This window comes from Anomaloglossus baeobatrachus, chromosome 1 (assembly GCF_048569485.1).
Source record: "Anomaloglossus baeobatrachus isolate aAnoBae1 chromosome 1, aAnoBae1.hap1, whole genome shotgun sequence".
Lineage (NCBI taxonomy): Eukaryota > Metazoa > Chordata > Amphibia > Anura > Aromobatidae > Anomaloglossus > Anomaloglossus baeobatrachus.
The window spans coordinates 629,817,401-629,837,639 of NC_134353.1; the positions used below are offsets into that span (position 1 = coordinate 629,817,401).

At 47.0% G+C, this 20,239-nt stretch overlaps 2 protein-coding genes across 2 annotated transcripts in view; one reads left to right on the plus strand and one right to left on the minus strand.

The window, feature by feature from the left end:
- GMPR2 (guanosine monophosphate reductase 2) overlaps positions 1–661 on the minus strand; it is a 46,434-nt gene extending 45,773 nt beyond the window's left edge. Inside the window, exon 1 of the mRNA XM_075319005.1 lies at positions 570–661. The gene's annotated coding sequence lies outside the window, so the exon portion shown is untranslated. The remainder of the gene's footprint in view (positions 1–569) is intronic.
- Positions 607–15,404, plus strand: NEDD8 (NEDD8 ubiquitin like modifier). Its single transcript, XM_075319013.1, has 4 exons — positions 607–714; positions 8,574–8,621; positions 11,565–11,647; positions 15,138–15,404. The coding sequence occupies exons 1-4, from the start codon at positions 697–699 to the stop codon at positions 15,220–15,222; spliced, it is 234 nt and encodes a 77-aa protein (XP_075175128.1). The 5' UTR covers positions 607–696; the 3' UTR covers positions 15,223–15,404.
- The last annotated feature ends 4,835 nt before the right edge of the window (positions 15,405–20,239 follow it).

Below are 20,239 nucleotides of genomic sequence, written 5' to 3' on the forward strand. Positions count from 1 at the left end.
TTTTTATTTTCACCCTGCATAGCCTCCTATAGAGGATACTGGAGACCACAGAGTTCTGCAGTGACTCTCATCTCTTGTACGGACATCAATGTGTGTGAACAGAACCATAAACGCAGTTCGGACTTGTACCATTCTAGTGTATTTTCAGGAAAAACAAATAATATAATACAGTGCATGGGACTGGGTGTGGGGGGTCCTTATGAAAACATTTGTAGGAATCCGACTGACTTGTGTTGTGGAGCATGCTGGGAGTTGTAGTTCACAATGCAATGAGAGTCATAGGTGCAGTCCACTGTCAGATATAGATATATATATATATATAGATATCTTTATAAATGTCATATAGCTTTAGTGTCACGCTAAAGAGACCAGCAAACATATAATGTCGCACAGGACAGAGAGGAAAAGGCGCATTATATGAAGAGAGAATGTCAGGAGAAACTGACAGCCTGAGGAAGCAATGAAAGAACAGAAAGATGGCAGCCTAATACCAGCACTGGCAGGCGCGAAATATGGCGGAGGAAGCAGGACGACAGGGAGATGTGACAGAGCGGAGCCGTTATACACACCTATGGAGCGGACGAAGTGACGTCAAGCCTCTGTCACCGCTCACTTCCTGGCAGCTGACCTTCGGCCCCGGAAGTGATAGCTGGAAGCCCGGCTGCTGCTGCTGCGAGAGATACAGACGCCGCCAGCATGCTCATTAAAGTGAAGGTTGGTCGGAAGCCTAGTGTTCACAGCGGGCCTGGGCATCGCCGGCCAGGCGGATAGCACACTGAGGACGGGGAGTCACACCGGGGGAATGGAAAGTCATACGGGGAATGGTGTCTCACACTGAGGATGGAGAGTCACACTGAGGATGGGAAATCATACGGGGGGATGATGTCTCATACTGAGGATGGAGAGTCACACGGGGGAGTCACACTGAGGATGGGAAGTCATACGGGGGGATGATGTCTCATACTGAGGATGGAGAGTCACACGGGGGAGTCACACTGAGGATGGGAAGTCATACGGGGGGATGGTGTCTCATACTGAGGATGGGGAGTCACACTGTAGTGGGGGGGTGGATGGAGAGTCACACTGTGGAGGGGGGGGATGGAGGGTCACACTGTGGAGGGGGGGGATGGAGAGTCACACTGTGGAGGGGGGGGATGGAGAGTCACACTGTGGAGGGGGGGGATGGAGAGTCACACTGTGGAGGGGGGGGGATGGAGAGTCACACTGTGGGGGGGGTGGATGGAGAGTCACACTGGGTGGGGGTGGATGGAGAGTCACACTGGGGGGGTGGATGGAGAGTCACACTGGGGGGGGTGGATGGAGAGTCACACTGTGGGGGGGTGGATGGAGAGTCACACTGTGGGGGGGTGGATGGAGAGTCATACTGGGGGGGTGGATGGAGAGTCATACTGGGGGGGTGGATGGAGAGTCATACTGGGGGGGTGGATGGAGAGTCATACTGGGGGGGTGGATGGAGAGTCACACTGTGGGGGGGGGTGGATGGAGAGTCACACTGTGGGGGGGGGTGGACGGACGGAGAGTCACACTGTGGGGGGGGTGGACGGACGGAGAGTCACACTGTGGGGGGGGGTGGTCGGACGGAGAGTCACACTGTGGGGGGGGGTGTGGACGGACGGAGAGCCACACTGTGGGGGGGGGGGGGTGGACGGACGGAGAGCCACACTGTGGGGGGGGGTGTGAACGGACGGAGAGCCACACTGTGGGGGGGGGGGGGGTGGACGGACGGAGAGCCACACTGTGGGGGGGGGGGGGGTGGACGGACGGAGAGCCACACTGTGGGGGGGGGGGGAGGTGGACGGACGGAGAGCCACACTGTGGGGGGGGGGGGGTGGACGGACGGAGAGTCACACTGTGGGGGGGGGGTGGACGGACGGACGGAGAGTCACACTGTGGGGGTGGGGTGGGAGGACGGACGGACGGAGAGTCACACTGTGGGGGGGGGTGGACGGACGGAGAGTCACACTGTGGGGGGGGGGGGGTGGACGGACGGAGAGTCACACTGTGGGGGGGGGTGGACGGACGGAGAGTCACACTGTGGGGGGGGGGGGTGGACGGACGAAGAGTCACACTGTGGGGGGGGGGGGGGGTGGACGGACGGAGAGTCACACTGTGGGGGGGGGGGGGGGGTGGACGGACGGAGAGTCACGCCGAGGGATCCAGTCTGTGCTTTCTGTGCAGCACAGCTCTTTACATCTCTGCTTTCAGTGAATGGGAGCAGTCTGTGGGCACAGTTGTCTCCAGGCTGGCCAGTGTTCACATGTGCGCTGTAGTCACTACGGCCCTGATTCATCCAGGAATGACCATGTTCCCACCACTCTTGATGAGGGGGGTCTCTACCTAATGAGCCAGAGGTGCTTTGTCCAGTTCCAGGTTCCAGTAGGATTTGTGGCTCATCGTGACGTAGAGACGTTGTAGGAAGGAACCATGGCAGGAAGTGCTGTTTTAGAAACTCCACATAGATTATGAAGTTCATCTTTACCCCTTCAGGGATCCTAAAGGGGCCGACAATCTCTCTCCCCATGATTCCAGCCCAAAACATTACTCCACCTCCTCCTTGTTGGCGCCTTAGGCCGGAGTCACACTTGCAAGTGCCTCGCTTGTAACTCACGCGAGTCTCTGATTGCATCACCCGGCATGGCTACATACTCTCCTGACAGGAGCATCTCAGCTGCATAGAGATACATGCAACCGACCCGCTCCTGTCAGGAGAGTATGCAGCCATGCCGGGTGATGCAATCAGAGTCTCGCGCGAGTCACTTGCAAGTGTGACTCCGGCCTTAGCCGTGTTTTCATGGGGTGTCCATCAACCAGCCATCCTCCACTCCATCCATCTGGACCATCGAGCGTTGCACGGCATTCATCGGTGAATAAAACAGTTTGGAAGTCGGTCTTCATGTATCGTTTGGCCACTGGAGCCGTTTCTGCTTGTGTGCAGTGGATAGACGTGGCGACAGGATGGCTTACGCACAGCTGCAAACCTCTGAAGGACCCTGCATCTTGTTGTTCGGGGGACGTTTGAGGCACCAGCAGCTTCAAACACTTGTCTGCTGCTATGACAAGGCATTTTAGCAGCTGCTCTTTTAACCTGACGCAATTGCCTGTTGGAAAGAGTCCTCAATTTCTCCTTATCAGCACGCACACGTGTGTGCTGTGAATCAGCTACATACTTCTTGATTGTGCGATGATAACGATGAAGGTTCTTGGCAATGTTGATTGTAATCATGCCTTGACCTAAATACTCCACAATTTGTTGCTTCTCAGCAGCCGACACATCCTTTTTCTTTCCCATTTTGGCAAAAAATGTAGGCTGCTTAATAATGTGGAACAGCCTTCTTAGGCTATGTGCGCACGTTGCGTAAATTCATGCAGTTACGCTGCGCTTTGCAGCGCAGCGTAACTGCATGCGTCCTGCGTCCCCTGCACAGTCTATGGAGATTGTGCAGGGGCCGTGCGCACGTGGCGTCTCAGAGCGCAGCGCTTCGGCTACTGCCGAAGCGCTGCGCAAAAAGAAGTGACATGTCACTTCTTCCGTGCGCTTTGCCGGCAGCTCCTGCTCTGTCTATGGCAGGAGCTGCAGGCAGAGCGCACGTTCTCGCCGGCACCATGCGCTTCAGAACGGAGCTTTTCAGCTGCGCTCTGAAGCGCACCTTTTACGGTGCTGGGCTAGTACGCAACGTGCGCACATACCCATAAGTAGTCTTGCCGTTATTTGGACACACCTGCCAAACTAATGTGCACAGGTATCTGCAATTGCTTTCAGTGATATGAAGAGCCCTGACACACATCACCACCAATGAGTTTAAATGACAAAACATTTCTAACCTTATCACTCCTAAACTCTTTTTGCATAATAATTTGGAACACCGTGTAAGTGGCTGATGACTGAGAGTATCATATACATGGGGTCGCATAGCCGCCATCTAGCAAGTGAAATCCCGCAGAATCATGACAGTGTGCACAATGTATGCTGTCAGCATTCAGCAGACTTTAGTCCTAAGGCCCTGTGCGCACTAGAAAATGGAATTTTCTTAAGAAAATTCCGCAGGTTGCGGGAAAGAACCGCAAAAAATTCGCACCAAAATCCGCATGCGGTATTTTGCGTATTGGTGTGGATTTGGTGCGGAATTGCCGCAGGTTGTTCCCTGCGGGATTTCACAGTTCTCCCTGCTCCTGCTGTCTGTGGTACTGAAGTCTCCGGGCCGTGCTTTTGTCCCGCTCGGCTGCCTCTGGCGCTCTGCTACTTACGGGTCGGCTGTGCACTGCATATGCGTGAGCCGGCCTGGAAGCAGGAGAGCAGTGTCCGGAGGCAGCCTCGCAGGAGAAGGTGAGTATAAGATCAGCGGTGACTTCAGTCAGCTGATGTGCAGTCCTCCACCTGTCACTGCAAAGCACATCAGTGAAGTCACCGCTGATCCCGGCGACTCACTTCACTTGCGTCCTGACCCTCACAGTGAGCAGTCATGGTCTATGGCGCTCACTGTGAGTGCCAGGTGTAGCAGAGCTGCAAGCGTCGTGGGACATCTTGTGGATTACGTCGGACCTGGAGGGCTGTTATTAGGGGTTAATAAAGTGGTGAAAGAGGGGGCTTTTTTGTCTTTTATTTCAGATAAAGGATTTTTGGGGTGTTTGTGCTTATTTACTTTCACTTAGTTTAGTGATGAGGGGGCGTCATATAGACGCCTGCCATCACTAAGCTAGTACTTAGTGGCAGCTATGGGCTGCTGCCACTAACTCCTTAATTACCCCGATTGCCACCGCATCACGGCAACTGGAAGAGCCGGGAAAAGTCCGGGACTGTCGCATCTAATGGATGCGGCAATTCCGGGAGGCTGCTGAGTGATATTTTTAGGCTGGGGGGCTCCCCATAACATGGGGCTCCCCAGCCTGAGAATACCAGCCCCCAGCTGTGAGGCTTTATCCTGTCTGGTTATCAAAATTGGGGGAGACTGCACGCCGTTTTTTTTTTATTTATTTTACTGTACGCTATAGACCCGCCCACCGGCGGCTGTGATTGGTTGCACTGAGACAACTGTCACTCAGCGTGGGGGTGTGTCTGCCTGCAACCAATCACAGCCACCGGTGAGCAGGGAAGGAGTGAATAAGAGATGAATAATGAGCCAGCTCTGGAAGATGAAAGAGCCGCCGCGGGAGCAGTGTGAATATGAAGCACTTGCTCCTACCCCTTTGGGCTAGATTCTGTTCCCCATAAACTTTATATGGGTAGCAGCATCTGGCCAGATATCGGGGATCAATCCTCCGCCGACCCAGAGTCAGCGGGTGATTGATCTGCCAGCCCTCGAAACTGCAGGGACCTGCGGAAAAGAAGTGACATGTAATTGTTTTTGCTGCGGGAATCCCACAGCAAAACATGCAGCTGTCAAAATCCGCATAGTGTGCACAGCATTTTTTTTCCCCATAGGATATGCTGGTGAATCACTGCAGAGATGTTCTAAACATTTTCTGCAGCAAATCTGCGGGAAATCCGCGGGAAAAACCGGCAAGTGCGCACAGGGACTATAAGGCTATGTGCGCACTGGGAAATGGAATTTTCTTGAGAAAATTCCGCATGCTCTCAAAGATTACCGCACCCGCGGTAAAAAAAACGCGGCAAACCGCACCCGAAAACCGCATGCGGTTTGCTGCGGTTTCACCGCGGTATTGTTCGCGGTATTGCCGCGGTTCTGCCGCGTGCGGGTTGGGATGTGCTTTATTGCATTCAATGCAATAAAGCACATTGAAAAAAAAAAAATAATAATTTAATTCTGAGATAGTAGATAGATAGACAGAAGAATAGATAGAGGGATAGATAGATAGCTAGAGGACAGATCGCTGCATTTCCCACGGTCGGCAGTGAGTTCACATTACTGGCGGTGGGAAATGACTGGTAATTACCTCTGCTGTCTGCTGCTTTCATTCAGCGCTGTGTCTGTGACAGTCGCGGCTGGATGTAAGCAGCGCAGGACGTTAGAGCTGTGGATTACGCCGGAGCTTTGGTGCGGGAGGGGTTAATAAAATGGTGAACGAGGCTTGTTTGTTTTATTTAAAATAAAGGATTTTTCGGTGTCTGTGTTTTATTCACTTTACTTTCGGGTTGATCATGTCAGCTGTCACATAGACGCTGCCATGATCAAGCCTGTAGTTAATGGCGGTGATCCCCCACCATCATTAACCCCTTGTATTACCTTGCTGCCACTGCTACACGACAGCAAGAAGAGCCGTGGACACGCCGGTGCTGCCGCATAATGTATGCGACAGTGCCGGGACAGCTGCGGCTGATATTCTCGGCTGCGGGAGGGGGAGTGAGGCGGGGGACATTAACCCTGCCCCTCTCCCTCCCCAGCCTGAGAATACCGGGCCGCCGCTGTGTGCTTACCTCGGCTGGACGGTAAATATGCAGCGGAGCCCACGTTTTTTTTTTTCTTTTTTTTCTATATTTCCGTTTTGTTTCTATGTGTGTTGTGTGTTCTATGTGTCAGTGTTCTATGTCTGTGATGTCTGTGTGTGTGTGTGATGTGTGTGTGATTACTCTCTGCTCCGCTTCCTCTTCCTGTAATGACATCACTTCCCTGCAAAACCGCAGACAGGTGATGTACATTACCGGAGGTAAACCGCGAAATACCGCAGGGAATAACGCAGGAAAACGCAGTGAACCGCACAGAATTTGCTGCCTGCGTTATTCCCTGCGGGATTTTCCGATTACATTGGAGTCAATGGAGTGAAATCCCGCAGCGACGTGCGGAAAAGAAGTGACATGCAATTGTTTTTGCTGCGGGAATCCCGCAGCAAAACATGCAGCTGTCAAATTCCGCCCAGTGCGCACAGGATTTTTTTTGCCCATAGGTTTTGCTGGTGATTCACTCCAGAGATGTTATGAACATTTTCTGCAGCGAAGCATGCAGCAAAACCGCAAAAAATTCGCGGCAAAATCCGGTAAGTGCGCACATAGCAGACTGGACAACCCGTTTTAAAGAGGACCATTCACAAGCTGCTACAGGGAGTTTTTGCTCTTATTTTATTCCCACTGCTCATCTGAATATTCCGTTTTTTTGTTTTAATCTGTCACAGTTGTATGGATTTGAGGTTTTACATTTATTGCTACTTTCCTATGGTTTTGTGGCTTATAGGGACGTTGGTTTAGACTTTTACTCTTAGGGTACCTTCACACTTTAGCGATGCAGCAGCGATCCGACCAGCGATCTGACCTGGTCAGGATCGCTGCTGCATCGCTACATGGTCGCTGGTGAGCTGTCAAACAGGCAGATCTCACCAGCGACCAGTGAACAGCCCCCAGCCAGCAGCGACGTGCAAGCGACGCTGCGCTTGCACGGAGCCGGCGTCTGGAAGCTGCGGACACTGGTAACTAAGGTAAACATCGGGTATGGTTACCCGATGTTTACATTAGTTACCAGCGCACATCGCTTAGCTGTGTGTGCAGGGAGCCGCGCACACTGAGCGCTGGCTCCTTGCTCTCCTAGCTACAGTACACATCGGGTTAATTAACCCGATGTGTACAGCAGCTACATGTGCAGAGAGCCGGAGCCGGCAGCACAGGCAGCGTGAGAGCTGCGGAGGCTGGTAACTAAGGTAAATATCGGGTAACCACCTTGGTTACCTGATGTTTATCTTAGTTACCAGCCTCCGCAGCTGCCAGACGCCGGCTCCTGCTCCCTGCTCGCTTCATTTGTCGCTCTCTCGCTGTCACACACAGCGATCTGTGTGTCACAGCGGGAGAGCGCCTTTGAAGAAAACGAACCAGGGCTGTGTGTAACGAGCAGCGATCTCACAGCAGGGCCCAGATCGCTGCTCAGTGTCACACACAGCGAGATCGCTAATGAGGTCACTGCTGCGTCACAAAAAGCGTGACTTAGCAGCGATCTCGGCAGCGAGCTCGCTGTGTGTGAAGCACCCCTTACCCTGTGAGCCACATCCCCTTATAGGAACACAAAAAATTAGCATACAAATAGAAAAGCCTCTATCTCTGCAACACTATGGGGGTTATTAAAAAAACAAAATCTGGAGCAGCAGGACTAAAAAGGGCAGAAACTAGGCAATTTTGTCATAACAAGCTAAAGCGTCAATTGCAGATTTGGGCAAATATAGTTGTCGGTAACACACCATGCTTCTTTGTTTTGTCCTAGAAATTGGTGAAAACCATAACAAACCATATGTCCCCACATTTTTCTTAGCAGGGTCTGATGGGCGCCCCGGTTTAGTCAGTTTTCCTATCATAGAGCAGAACAATAGACATGAAGACCAGTGTTGTGAAGTGATCTCAGGGGAAATGGCTCGCACTCCAGGCAGTTACTGTAGCAAAATCTCAGCTGTGAGCAGTGTGTTCATCCTCTCAATGTAAACTATGTCCTCATTCACTGACAGCAAGCAGACTGCAAGCGAGATGGGACTTGTCAGACGTTTTCGTACTGGTTGATCAGATTTCCTTTAGAGCTGACGTTTCTCACTATAATCTCCGGACACATTACTAACGCTTACATTTTATGCTCCTATGTCTTTCTGGCCATGTGCATAATGGTTTTATATTTTTTCAATTCTAGACGCTGACCGGGAAAGAGATAGAAATTGATATTGAGCCCACTGACAAGGTATTGTGCTTAGCTTTACTCGAAAAATATTGTTTGCCATTTATGTGTCTTTCTGGTGCATGTCACCCATATAATGAAGGTGATAAAGTAGAATAGAGCCTGATCACTGCATGGTTATTGAAGTGGAGTATGAAAATTCTTCTTGTGTTAAAGGGGTTGTCCAGGTTTATCACAAATGACTGCAGTTACTTTGTGACTCCACACTTGAGTGGTCCGGTCACCACAAGTATATATTCATACTCCAGGCCACATTCCAACTAGACGTGCGCTGCCTCACTCCATTCACTTGTATTGAGCAAGACTGCACAAGTCTAGTTGATATGTCACTGTTTGCATACTTGTGATCACATAAATGGTCAGTCTCATCGCGAGGATTCACAAGTCTGCAGTCACAGAATGACTGCCGACTTTTGTGATAAACCTGGACAACCCCTTTGAGATCTTACATGAAGATATGATCTTCTTGTACACTTATTACAATGGTGACCTAAGGATATTTAGAAACTATAAAGTCCCAAACAGTGGTTTGGGATACACATGATTACATATAACTAGTGATGTGCAAGCACTACCAAGATCGGGTGTTCGAAACAAGCAGGTTGAACAGACTCAAGTACAGAGAATAATGGAATTCAAATGGGAACTTAAGTATTTTTCCTGAAGATCTTTTGGAAAAATGCTTGAGTTCCCCATTGACTTCCATTATACTCGCAACAAGCCCATCAGTGTCTGACTGCCCTTAACGACCGCGTGCAGTAATAGTACGTCCTAGCGGTCATAGTGTTACTGCCTGCGGTCTGCTGTCGGAAGCTTGCAGCGATCAGCGCACATCTCAGCTGATTTTTACAGCTGAGATGTGTGCCTGCCAAGCACGGCGGTAAACATTTACTCACCGGCCGATACTGGAAGCTGGAAGTCACATGACATGATCACGTGACTTCCGGTGGTTTTCATGGTAGCACAGGGTCATGTGATGACTCCTGTAGCTCACATGACTTGCTTTCGGTTTCACCCGGCCCTGAGCTGGGTGAGGCAGAAAATGAGCATATCGGCTGTTTATAGCTGTGATCAGCAAATATGGCAGAACTATCAGACTGCTGATCCATATAGTCTCCTAGGGGTACTAGTAAAGTTAAAAAAAAAAATAGTTTTAAAAAATGTAAAAAACCCTAACAGTTCAAATCACCCCCCCCCTTTCGCCCCTTTGAAAATGAAAGGGTTAAAAAAATATAAAATCAATTAATCTGATTGAATTTTTTTGCCGCTACGCCGTTTACCAAACTCAAAGTTGTTTTTGGATCGCCACAAATTTTGCGCTAAATGAAATAACAGGCGCTCAAAACATAGCATCTGCGCAAAAATGGTACAGTTAAAAATGGCAGCTTGAGACGGAAAAAATAAGCAGTCATTGAGCCATAGATCCTGAACAGTTTGTTAGTACAATAAACCTCATTTCAATCCAGAAATATTACTCAGTCCATCAGTTATTAGATATAGGAAACTGAAATAGCTGTTGCAAAAACCCAAATTGTTATAAAGAAAAAAGGTTAACATTAATAGGGGTGCCCAAACTTTTTCATATGACTGTATATTAATGTTATTCCCTATCTGACCATAGAGACATAAAAAGCCGCTAATCCAGAGAATCAAGGAATCTAAGTGCACTAATTATTGACATTTATTTAAAATGTATAATGAAAGTTACATTTTAACTAGTTTGGAAATATAAGGATTTATTTTTCTTCTAGTATTGCCTGCAGACAAGTGTTTGTGTGAATTGGTGTGTTATCCTATACCAAACCATAGAGTAACATTGATTATTTTTTACCATATATAACACCCACATAATTATGCTTAGAGCGCATAACTGTAGAGAAGCTAGGTGCTGATTAAATGGTTGTTCATTACTGAGACAACCCCTTTCGCAATCACTGTGTCCGCCAAGTAAAATAATAATTCGGGATGATCGAATACCTCAAATATTCGGCTTCGCGAATATCCAACGAATAGGTCGCCGCTATGCGAATATTCAATGTGCAATGTAAGTCTATGGGAAGCTCGAATAGTTGTTGTTCTGGTTTCCCATAGACTTACATTGCACATCGAATATTCGCGATAGTCGAATAGCGGCGACCTATTCAGCAAATATTCGCGAAGCCGAATGAGGTATTCAATCATCCCTAATAATAATTCCTGTACTCACCTGTTCCAGCGGTGTCGGCACTGGCTCTCTTAGGGCTTGAGTGACATTGTCGTGTGATCTCTGCAACCGCTTCACTTTCCCCCCCACTTCGGGCATAATTGGCAATCAGTAGAAGTGAGAATGCTGTGGCTGCTCTCTCACTTCCTCCGAATGTCTGATTTGTTAAAATAGAACATTAAAAGAGCAGCTGATTGGCCACAGGGATCACATGACATAACACTCACGCACAAGCCTCAGTTGAGACAGTGCCAACACAGCTGGAATAGCACCATAGGTGAATGTAGGAGTTATTTTACTTGTGGCAAACACGGTGATTAAGCAGGGATTGTTTGAGTCGTGGACATCCCCTTTAAATCTTTCATTTCTAGCTTTACAAAATTCCAAATCTTGTCCTGCATTCGTTTTTAAAAAGTATGTGGGGTTTGACCGAACTGTTAGCTGGAAGAAGCATGGCAAAGTGGCATAAATGTCCAAATATATACTCCAGCTTGCATAGATTGCAGTTCATGGCACATGGGCAGTATGATACACCAAATGAATTTTTGAGGTTGGTGCTACTTATTTTGGCAAGTTTCTACTGTGGGCTTTCTCAACACTGGCATAAGAGACTCCCAGTCTTGATGAGTCGGGCACATTGTCCTTATCTTGTCTGCCTTCATTTCTGTGTTTCTCAGTGACCAGTCTGATGACGTATTTCTGGCACATGCTCCACTTTTCAATACATTTTATACTTTCCGCAGGTGGAAAGGATTAAAGAACGAGTGGAAGAAAAAGAGGGAATTCCTCCACAACAGCAGAGGCTGATCTATAGCGGCAAACAAATGTGAGTACTTTACATGTGCAGGCACTTCTACTCTAAGTGACGTGTACCATGCTAAGCATTGGGAGCCACAAAGAATGCCTTCATATTTTTTTTCTCCTTTTGTCACTATCAGGGTGCGTGCTCACGATCAGTGTTTGCAGCATGTTGGCTGTAGCATGTTTCAGCTGCATCCAAAACGCTGCGGTGTACAGTACAAGCACAGTGGATGTAGTTCTAGAAATCCCGTGCCCACTGTGCTTGTTTTTTCCGCAGCAACCACTGACCTGCGGTGCATCTTTCCAGACCGCAGCATGTCAGTTGTTTGCTGTGGATATGCGTCCTTCATAGGGAGAACACAAGCGATAGACCGCAGTGCACTGAACCCTGATCATGGGTACGAGCAGCTGCGGTCTCTTGCGGAGGAGACTCGTGGACCCGCAGGTCAAGACCCGCTGCGTCAGGATGCACATACTCTCACTATAAACTATTTTCATGTGAGCATTTTTCCGTAGTACAAGACAATAGAAATATTGAAGTTTTAGTCATGGCCACCAGAGGACATGTTGTTTCCAGCATTATCTTTAACCCCTTCAGCCCCCGGGCACTTTCCGTTTTTGCGTTTTTGTTTTTTGCTCCCCTTCTTCCGAGAGGCGTAACTTTTTTATTTTTCCATCAATCTTCCCATATTAGGGCTTGTTTTTTGCGGGACGAGTTGTACTTTTAAATGAAACCATAAGTTTTACCATATAGTGTACTGGGAAACGGCAAAAAAATTCCAAGTGCGGAAAAATTGCAAAAAAAGTGGGATTGTACAATAGTTTTTGGGATATTTCATTCACCGTGTTCACTATATGGTAAAACTGATGTGTGGGTATGATGCCTCAGGTCGGTGCGAGTTTGTAGACACCAAACATGTATAGGTTTACTTGTATCTAAGGGGTTAAAAAAAATTCACAAGCTTGTCCAAAAAACGTGGCGCACGTTTACGCCATTTTCCAAAACCCGTAGCGTTCTCATTTTTCAGGATCTGAGGCTCAGTGATGGCTTATTTTTTGCGTCTCGACCTGACGTTCTTAACGGTACCATTTTTGCGCAGATGCTACGTTTTGATCGCCTGTTATTGCATTTTGCGCAAAATTTGCGGCGACCAAAAAAACGTAATTTTGGCGTTTGGAATTTTTTTGCCGCTACGCCGTTTACTGATCAGATTCATTGATTTTATATTTTGATAGATCGGGCATTTCTGAACGCGGCAATACCAAATATGTGTGTATTTTTTATTTTTTTAACCCTTTAATTTTCAATGGGGTGAAAGGGGGGTGATTTGAACTTTTAGGTTTTTTTATTTTTTTTAAATTTTTTAAAACTTTTTTTTCTTTTTATTTTACTAGTTCCCCTAGGGGGCTATAGCGATCAGCAATCCGATCGCTCTGCACTATCTGCAGATCTCAGCTACAGAGCTGAGAACTGCAGATTTGCTGCTTCACTTTCAATGCCGGCTGTATTCCGGCATTGAGAGGAAGTGACTCATGTTAGCTACAGGCGTCATCACATGACCCTGTGCTACCATGGCAACCGCCGAAAGTCACGTGATCATGTCACGTGACTTCCGGTGGGGGCGGGGTAAGTCACTGTCATGGCGGCGCCCATATACATATCGCTGCCAAGACTTTGGCAGCGAAATGTAAGGGGTTAATGGCCGCGGGTGGAAGCGATTCCACCCGCGGTTAGCAGGCACACATATCAGCTGTTGATAACAGCTGATATGTGCGCGTCTCGCTGCCGGCGGCAGGGGGCGGGGCTTACCGGCACACGATCCATGACGTATCTAGTACGTCATGGGTCGTTAAGGGGTTAAACTGTCACTGGTTTATTGAAAAACAAGGAAGCCGCAGAGACACCATCACATGTTTCTCAACGCTGGTAGGTAACTAACCAGGTCTTTCACCGGGAAAGAACAACCACGGGAAGGGCAGTCTCCAGTCAAGGAAACCATCTATGCCAAAACATGGTATCCATCCACAGACAGCTGTTTCGGGGTATTTGCCCCTCATCAGTGTGGAGTAGCCATTGCTCCCACTAGCCAGTTTCCTACTCCACACTGATGAGGGGCAAATACCCTGAAACAGCTGTCTGTGGATGGATACCATGTTTTGGCATAGGTGGTTTCCTTGACTGGAGACTGCCCTTCCCGTGGTTGTTCCTTCCCAGTGAAAGACCTGGCTAGTTACCTGCCAGCGTTGAGAAACATGTGATGGTGTCTCCGCGGCTTCCTTGTTTTGCATATTTCCCAGGGGGCATTGCTCTAGAATCACTGCGTTGAGAAAACACATGATGGTGCTCTGCAGTGCTGGATGTTGATCTCCCTAAGGTCAACCATCCTTACCTAACTGGTTTATTGAAAGCTGTGCAATGGCCGACACTGACGTGATGGTGTAGGATACTATGCTTGACGACTAGGAGCACTTGATTGGCGGAAAGAGCCGACATCTGGATAAAAAACATACTATATGATGGTGACACTTGGAGGGGTTATCATGACCTAACATTGACGAATGCATTCTTCAGCAAATCTGCAGCAAAAAATCTAAGGATCTATTGGAACCTACCTTTTAATTCTCTCTCACTTGCTGCTGAGGGTTTGATATTGCGATATCTGAAAAGTAAGCATTTTACAGGGGATATTTAATCAGGAAATAACCCATTGTATAAAATAGGTTTTATGCACATTTTTTTTCCCCTTACATATCAGCCAGTAGAGTTATTGAAATGGCGAGGAACTGATCCACTAAATGATGTACAAAGTTTTTATTTTCCTGTTTTTATAAAGTTTTTATAAAGCTTTCTTATGACTGCACAACCCAAAAATAAAATCATTCAGATGGGAAAATTGAGAAAAATGCTAACAATTCTTCCCTTATGTGGGTGCTATGTGCATGGAGATAATGGGTTAAGTGTTACTATTCAACTAATATATAATACCCGCTCACTTTAGGTCATTGTGCGAGACTCTTGGGACTACTGCTTGCCATATTAGAGAAACAGAAGTCTTTATGAATCAATCATGAAATCTACAAAAACTGTCCTAATATTAAAGGGAACCTGTCAGGTCCCCAGTACACCCAGGACCATGAGTGGCTCTGCACATATCTATATTCCCTGCCTTACTGTCCCAGCATATAGTAGAATACATACTTTCTCTAAAGATCTGTGTATTTCTAAAGACTTTATAAGACTCTAATTAGGCCTGTGACTAGTCACACGGGCGATAGTTCCCCCGACTATTCAGCCCATTTAACATGTTATCACGCCCCTGTGTATGTATGGTACTACATGAAGGGAATTTTAGGTAGCGAATAGTAGATATGTGCACAGAACTACGTGCACAAGGGACCTGACAGGTTCCCTTTAAAGAGTGGATGAACCCCATGGAAAATCTTGACATTAGGAAATAATTACTCTGGCTAGTATAAAATCCTAAAATGACTAACTTCTCTTTTTCTCCTAATAGGAATGATGAGAAGACTGCCTCAGACTATAAGATCCAAGGAGGTTCAGTGCTACACTTGGTCCTTGCACTTAGAGGGGGTTGCTGATGGCTCATCGAGCGCCCTATGCAGTCCTTTTATAAGTTTCAGCTGTTGAGGTTCCGCATCCCGGGGGTCCTGCGGGGGAGGACTGTTCTCTAAACCTTCTGCAGCTTGTTTGTATTATAATGAGATTGTGTTGTTCTAGCCTGTTATGTTTGTTTGCCCTGAAATAAATGCTCCTCCAAACATTCTGCCTGTCGATTATTACTGATAGTAAGGAGATTCTACAAGCATATTCGCAGATTGGTGCATGGCCACTTTCCGGCTGGATGGTTACTTATTTAGGAATGATCGAATACCTCAAATATTCAGCTTCACGAATATTTACCGACTAGGTCGCCGCTATTCGCGAATATTCGATGCGCAATGTAAGTCTATGGGAAACCCAAATAACAACTATTCTGAACTATTCGGGCTTCCCATAGACTTACGAGGGGCGATCCAAAAGTAATGATCGGTTATTTCTATTGCACACAGAAATTAAAATAAAAAGTTTTCTTCTCTCTTAGCTACCCACTAGTCCAGGAAAAAAAAATCACTTAAATAGGCCACGATTCCCGGGAGCTACATTCAGTTGAATATGAACTGCCGAGGAGTGAACATCAAAATGGAAACGAGCTCAGAGCTGTCATCAAATACTTCTGCTTGAAAAAAGACTACCAAAGACATACACAGCGACTTGGTGGAAACATTGGAGACTCTTCTCCTCCATATTCCACAGTTGCACGCTGGGCCAAGGAATTTAAGCTGGGAAGAACATCGACGGAAGATGAACATCGTGAAGGACGCCCATCCAAGTCCCTCAATGAAGAAAACGTGAAAAAAGTGGAAGACGTTGTATTGGCAGATCGAAGAGTGACTATCAGGCATGTAGCTGAGGTCACAGGGATCTCATATGGCAGTATTCAAAGAATCCTTGCAAAAGAATTGCATATGAGAAAGGTCTCCGCGCGTTGGGTGCCAAAAATGTTAACCAACGAGCAAAAGAAGCAACGAGTTGACATTTCCATAGCAAATCTCGAAAAGTTCCAAGCAGACAAGGAGAATTTTGTCACGTTTTTTGACCATGGACAAGACCTGGATCCACCAATTTGATCCCGAAACTAAACAACAATCGATGACCTGGAAACGAGCTGAAGAACCGACGCCGAAGAAATTTAAAGTGTCAAGCTCAGCAGGGAAGTTTATGGCGTCCGTTTTTTGGGACGCTGAAGGAATTATTATGGTGGACTATTTGGAGAAGGGAGCCACTATTACGGGCTCCTAGTACGCAGAACAAATAAGAAGATTGCGGGAGGCTATCAAGGAGAAAAGGCATGGCAAACTGCGGGCTGGAGTGCTGTTTCACCAAGATAACGCGCCGGCTCACAAAGCTGCAGTTGCCATGGCAACAATTCAAGATTCAATTCCACCTATTCGCCAGATCTAGCCCCCAGTAACTTCTTTCTCTTTCCTCGCCTCAAAGAACACCTCCGGGGCAAGAAATTTGACAATAGCGACGTGATAACTGCTGTTAGGGATTTTTTTCGAAGGGAATTCTAAGTTTAGAAAAGAGATGGACTAAATGTATTGACTTGTTAGGAGACTATGTAGAAAAATATTATTTTTTTTTTTTTATATATATATTCATTGTGTTTATTATTGATTATCATTACTTTTGGATCGCCCCTCGTACATTGCGCATCGAATATTCACATACCGGCGACCTATTCGTCGGATATTCACAAAGCCGAATATTTGAGGTATTCGATCATCCCTATTACTTATTTTAATTAAATGCTTTTACATGATTTACGTAAAATCAAGCTACAAAAAACAAGTTTCCAAATCTAATTAAAGGGGTATTTCCTTCATCAAGACCTAAAGGGAATCTGTCAGTTTTTTAGTATGTAATATGAGAGCAGCATAATGAAGGGGCTGAGACCCTAATTCCAGAGGTGTTCCTGTTTTCTCTGCTGCAGATCTAGCAGCGCGCAGAATGCTGAGCCCTGTATAACTCCACCCACACCACTGTTTGGCTGCTTTCTGTGTACACTGTACATAGGCACATAGCAGCTAATCAGTGGTGGGGGTTACATAGAGCAGTTGACTAGGACACACCAAACACCTAGATCTTCAGTGATAATATCCTGCTGATAAAACACAGATTTTATTGAAACAGCAGAGCACAATCTAGTAAGTGACACATTGCTGGAATCTGAGTCTCAGCCCCTACACCATGCTGCTCTCAGATTACATGACAAACAACTTCTGACAAATTCCCTTATATGCATATTCACAGGATGTATCGTAAATACTTCATAGGGACAGTCCCACCTCAGACTTTAAGAAGCACTCTAGCATTTTTCTTTTTCTTATATAAGGCAGCATATACCTATTACTTAATGTTTTATTCCTGTATTGTCGGCAATCTTGATTCACGCTTCATTCTTAAACTGTTCTCTTAACCCCTTCACTACCAAGGACGTATATACTGTATATGTCCTTGGTTGTGTTATGGTCCTTTTAATATGGGCTTGCACTCTGGGCCCACATTATTCTCCGCACATGTCTGCTGATCTGATCAGCAGACGTGCAGCTAACAGACACGGGTAGATCGGAGATCCACCAATGCCTGTTAACCCCTTAGATTGCGCTCTCAAACTCTGACAGCGCGATCTAGCACACTCTGGCGGGGATCAGTCATCACGATCACGGGGCACCATTGGGTTGTCATTGTAGTGCAGGGGGTGAGCTGATTACCCGTGATGATACCTTGACTCACTTCCTGAGACAGCAGACAGTGCGCCGGTACTCATAGAAGATGAGCATTTCTGCTGATCAGAGTGATGACGCAGCTTCGGTCCGAACAGCAGAACAGATTAGACAGTACAGGCATAAAGTCCCCTAAGGACACTTGTAAAATCAATAAAAAATAAAAAACCCTAAAAGTTCTGATACTCCTTTTCTGCCCCATTGAAAATTAAACAATAACAATAATAAAAAATAAAATACACCCAGCCAGGTGAAGATCTGCTATTAGATGCCCCGACAGTGTCGTGTTTCACCCAAGATCCCGGAGCATGGTTTGGAAGTTTAAGAGCCGGTGCCATCATGACACGGGGACAGAGAGGCGAGCGAGAGTCGCAGGACCACGAGGTGCCGCTTTACAAGATGGTGCTGGAGCCTGGCGCTGCCGGACAGAGCAGGAGATCTCTCCCTCCGCATGCCCCTGTGCGGTGGAAAAGCTGACACGGGGACCGGAATTATCTGATGAGGATGTGCAGCTGGATCCTGTGAGTACAATGGCGGGCGCTGGCAGCGTGGAGCTGTGGGACATTAACCAGCAGTGTTCCATGAGGGGGCACCCTGAGGCTATGGACTCCGGCGCACATCCTGAGACATCTGAGCCTACCCTCACTGATATGTTGCTGGCAGTGAACTGCTGCAATACCATGCTATCTACCATGAATATGCAGATGGGAGGTATAAAAGCTGATATCTACTGTATTAAGCAAGAGTTGCAGGGAGTTAATGTGCGGGTGGGGGCCCTGGAAGACCATGTTAGCTCTTAAGAAGATAAAATCACCCCTCTAACTCGGGACCTTGATAGAGTAATTGATAACATCTCATTGCTCACTGCTAAGGTGGGCAACCTGGAGGAGCAACCTCCGCTTGGTGGGAGTCCCGAAGAAAGCGGAAGGCAATAACCAAGTAGCCTTATTTGAAATGTGTCTCCCCAAGATCCTGGGTAAAGGTCTCTTCTCTCCATTTTTCACAATTGAGCGTGCACACAGGGTCTCCACTTGCCCCCACCACCAGGGGCACCTCCAAAAACTATCCTCAAGTTACTACTTTTTAGAGATCGTGACGCTGCCCTGCGGAGGGCCTGAGAACTTAAGGTTTGGTAATTGACAGCAACAAGATTTTGTTAGTCCCAAATACCTCAGCCAAAATCCAGCAGAGGAGAGCGCAATTTATCGACGTGAATGATTGAGATAATTGCAAGTTTCATACGCAATGATGCACCCTGCCAGATTGAGAGCGGTGGCAGAATGTGGGGCACAATCTTTTGACTAAGGATGCGGCAGCGTGGATCGATGCTAATGAAAAAAAACTCAGGAATACCCGCTAAAGATTTCTGCCATCATCTGGATCTGCGATATATGGAAGTGAATGTAATATGTTACCCATTAGCAGACGGTTGGCGAGAGACACCCTGATATGCTATGTTACAGTCAAGAATGACTTTTCAGGCATTTATCTTGTTATATGCATTCTGGGTTATCTTTAGCCCCTTCTCTCTGTGTTTGAGTGGAATGTTATGTTTATTTTGGTGTGTGTTTTATATGTTGTCTGTCCTTCCTGTTTTGGTCACCTGGTTGGTCTATACCACTGTATGGAAAGGTATTGCAGACAGGTTTGTTGTTGTCCCTCTGATGCAATCCGCTAGTACTTATGTATGCCCACCCCGATGGAGACAGAGGCCAATATAATAGCATGAATGTGCAGGGGCTAGGTGACGCAACTAAGCGATGTGCTATCTTTATGTTCCTTGGGCAGCTAAAGCTAGCCTTAATATTTCTCTCAGAAATGCACTTGGTGAAAGGATTTATTTGCTACGTAAAAGATGGATAGCCACAAATACCACTCTGTGTACCCCACACATTCCAGGGGAGTGCGCATTCTACTGCACAGGACAGTTGCATTTTCAGGTCTTAAATCCTCTGTAGACCTGGAGGGAAGGTATGTGTGTCCTTACTGTGTTCTTTGCAATGTGCACTGTATCTTAGTTGCAATATATATTTATTCCCCACTATATGCGACTGAACCGCTAAAACGTATATTTAACTTAATCAGCCCCTTTCATGAGGTCCCTACCCTACTGGTAGGGGACTATAATAATTATTTGCACCTCCACTGGTTCAAGTTGCACAAAGAAAGTATCCCTGTGGCTGCTGCATCTACTTCCCTGTCTAGATTGATAGAACAGGTGGGGTATGTAGATGTTTGGTGTATTAGGAACCTACAGACCAGACAGTTC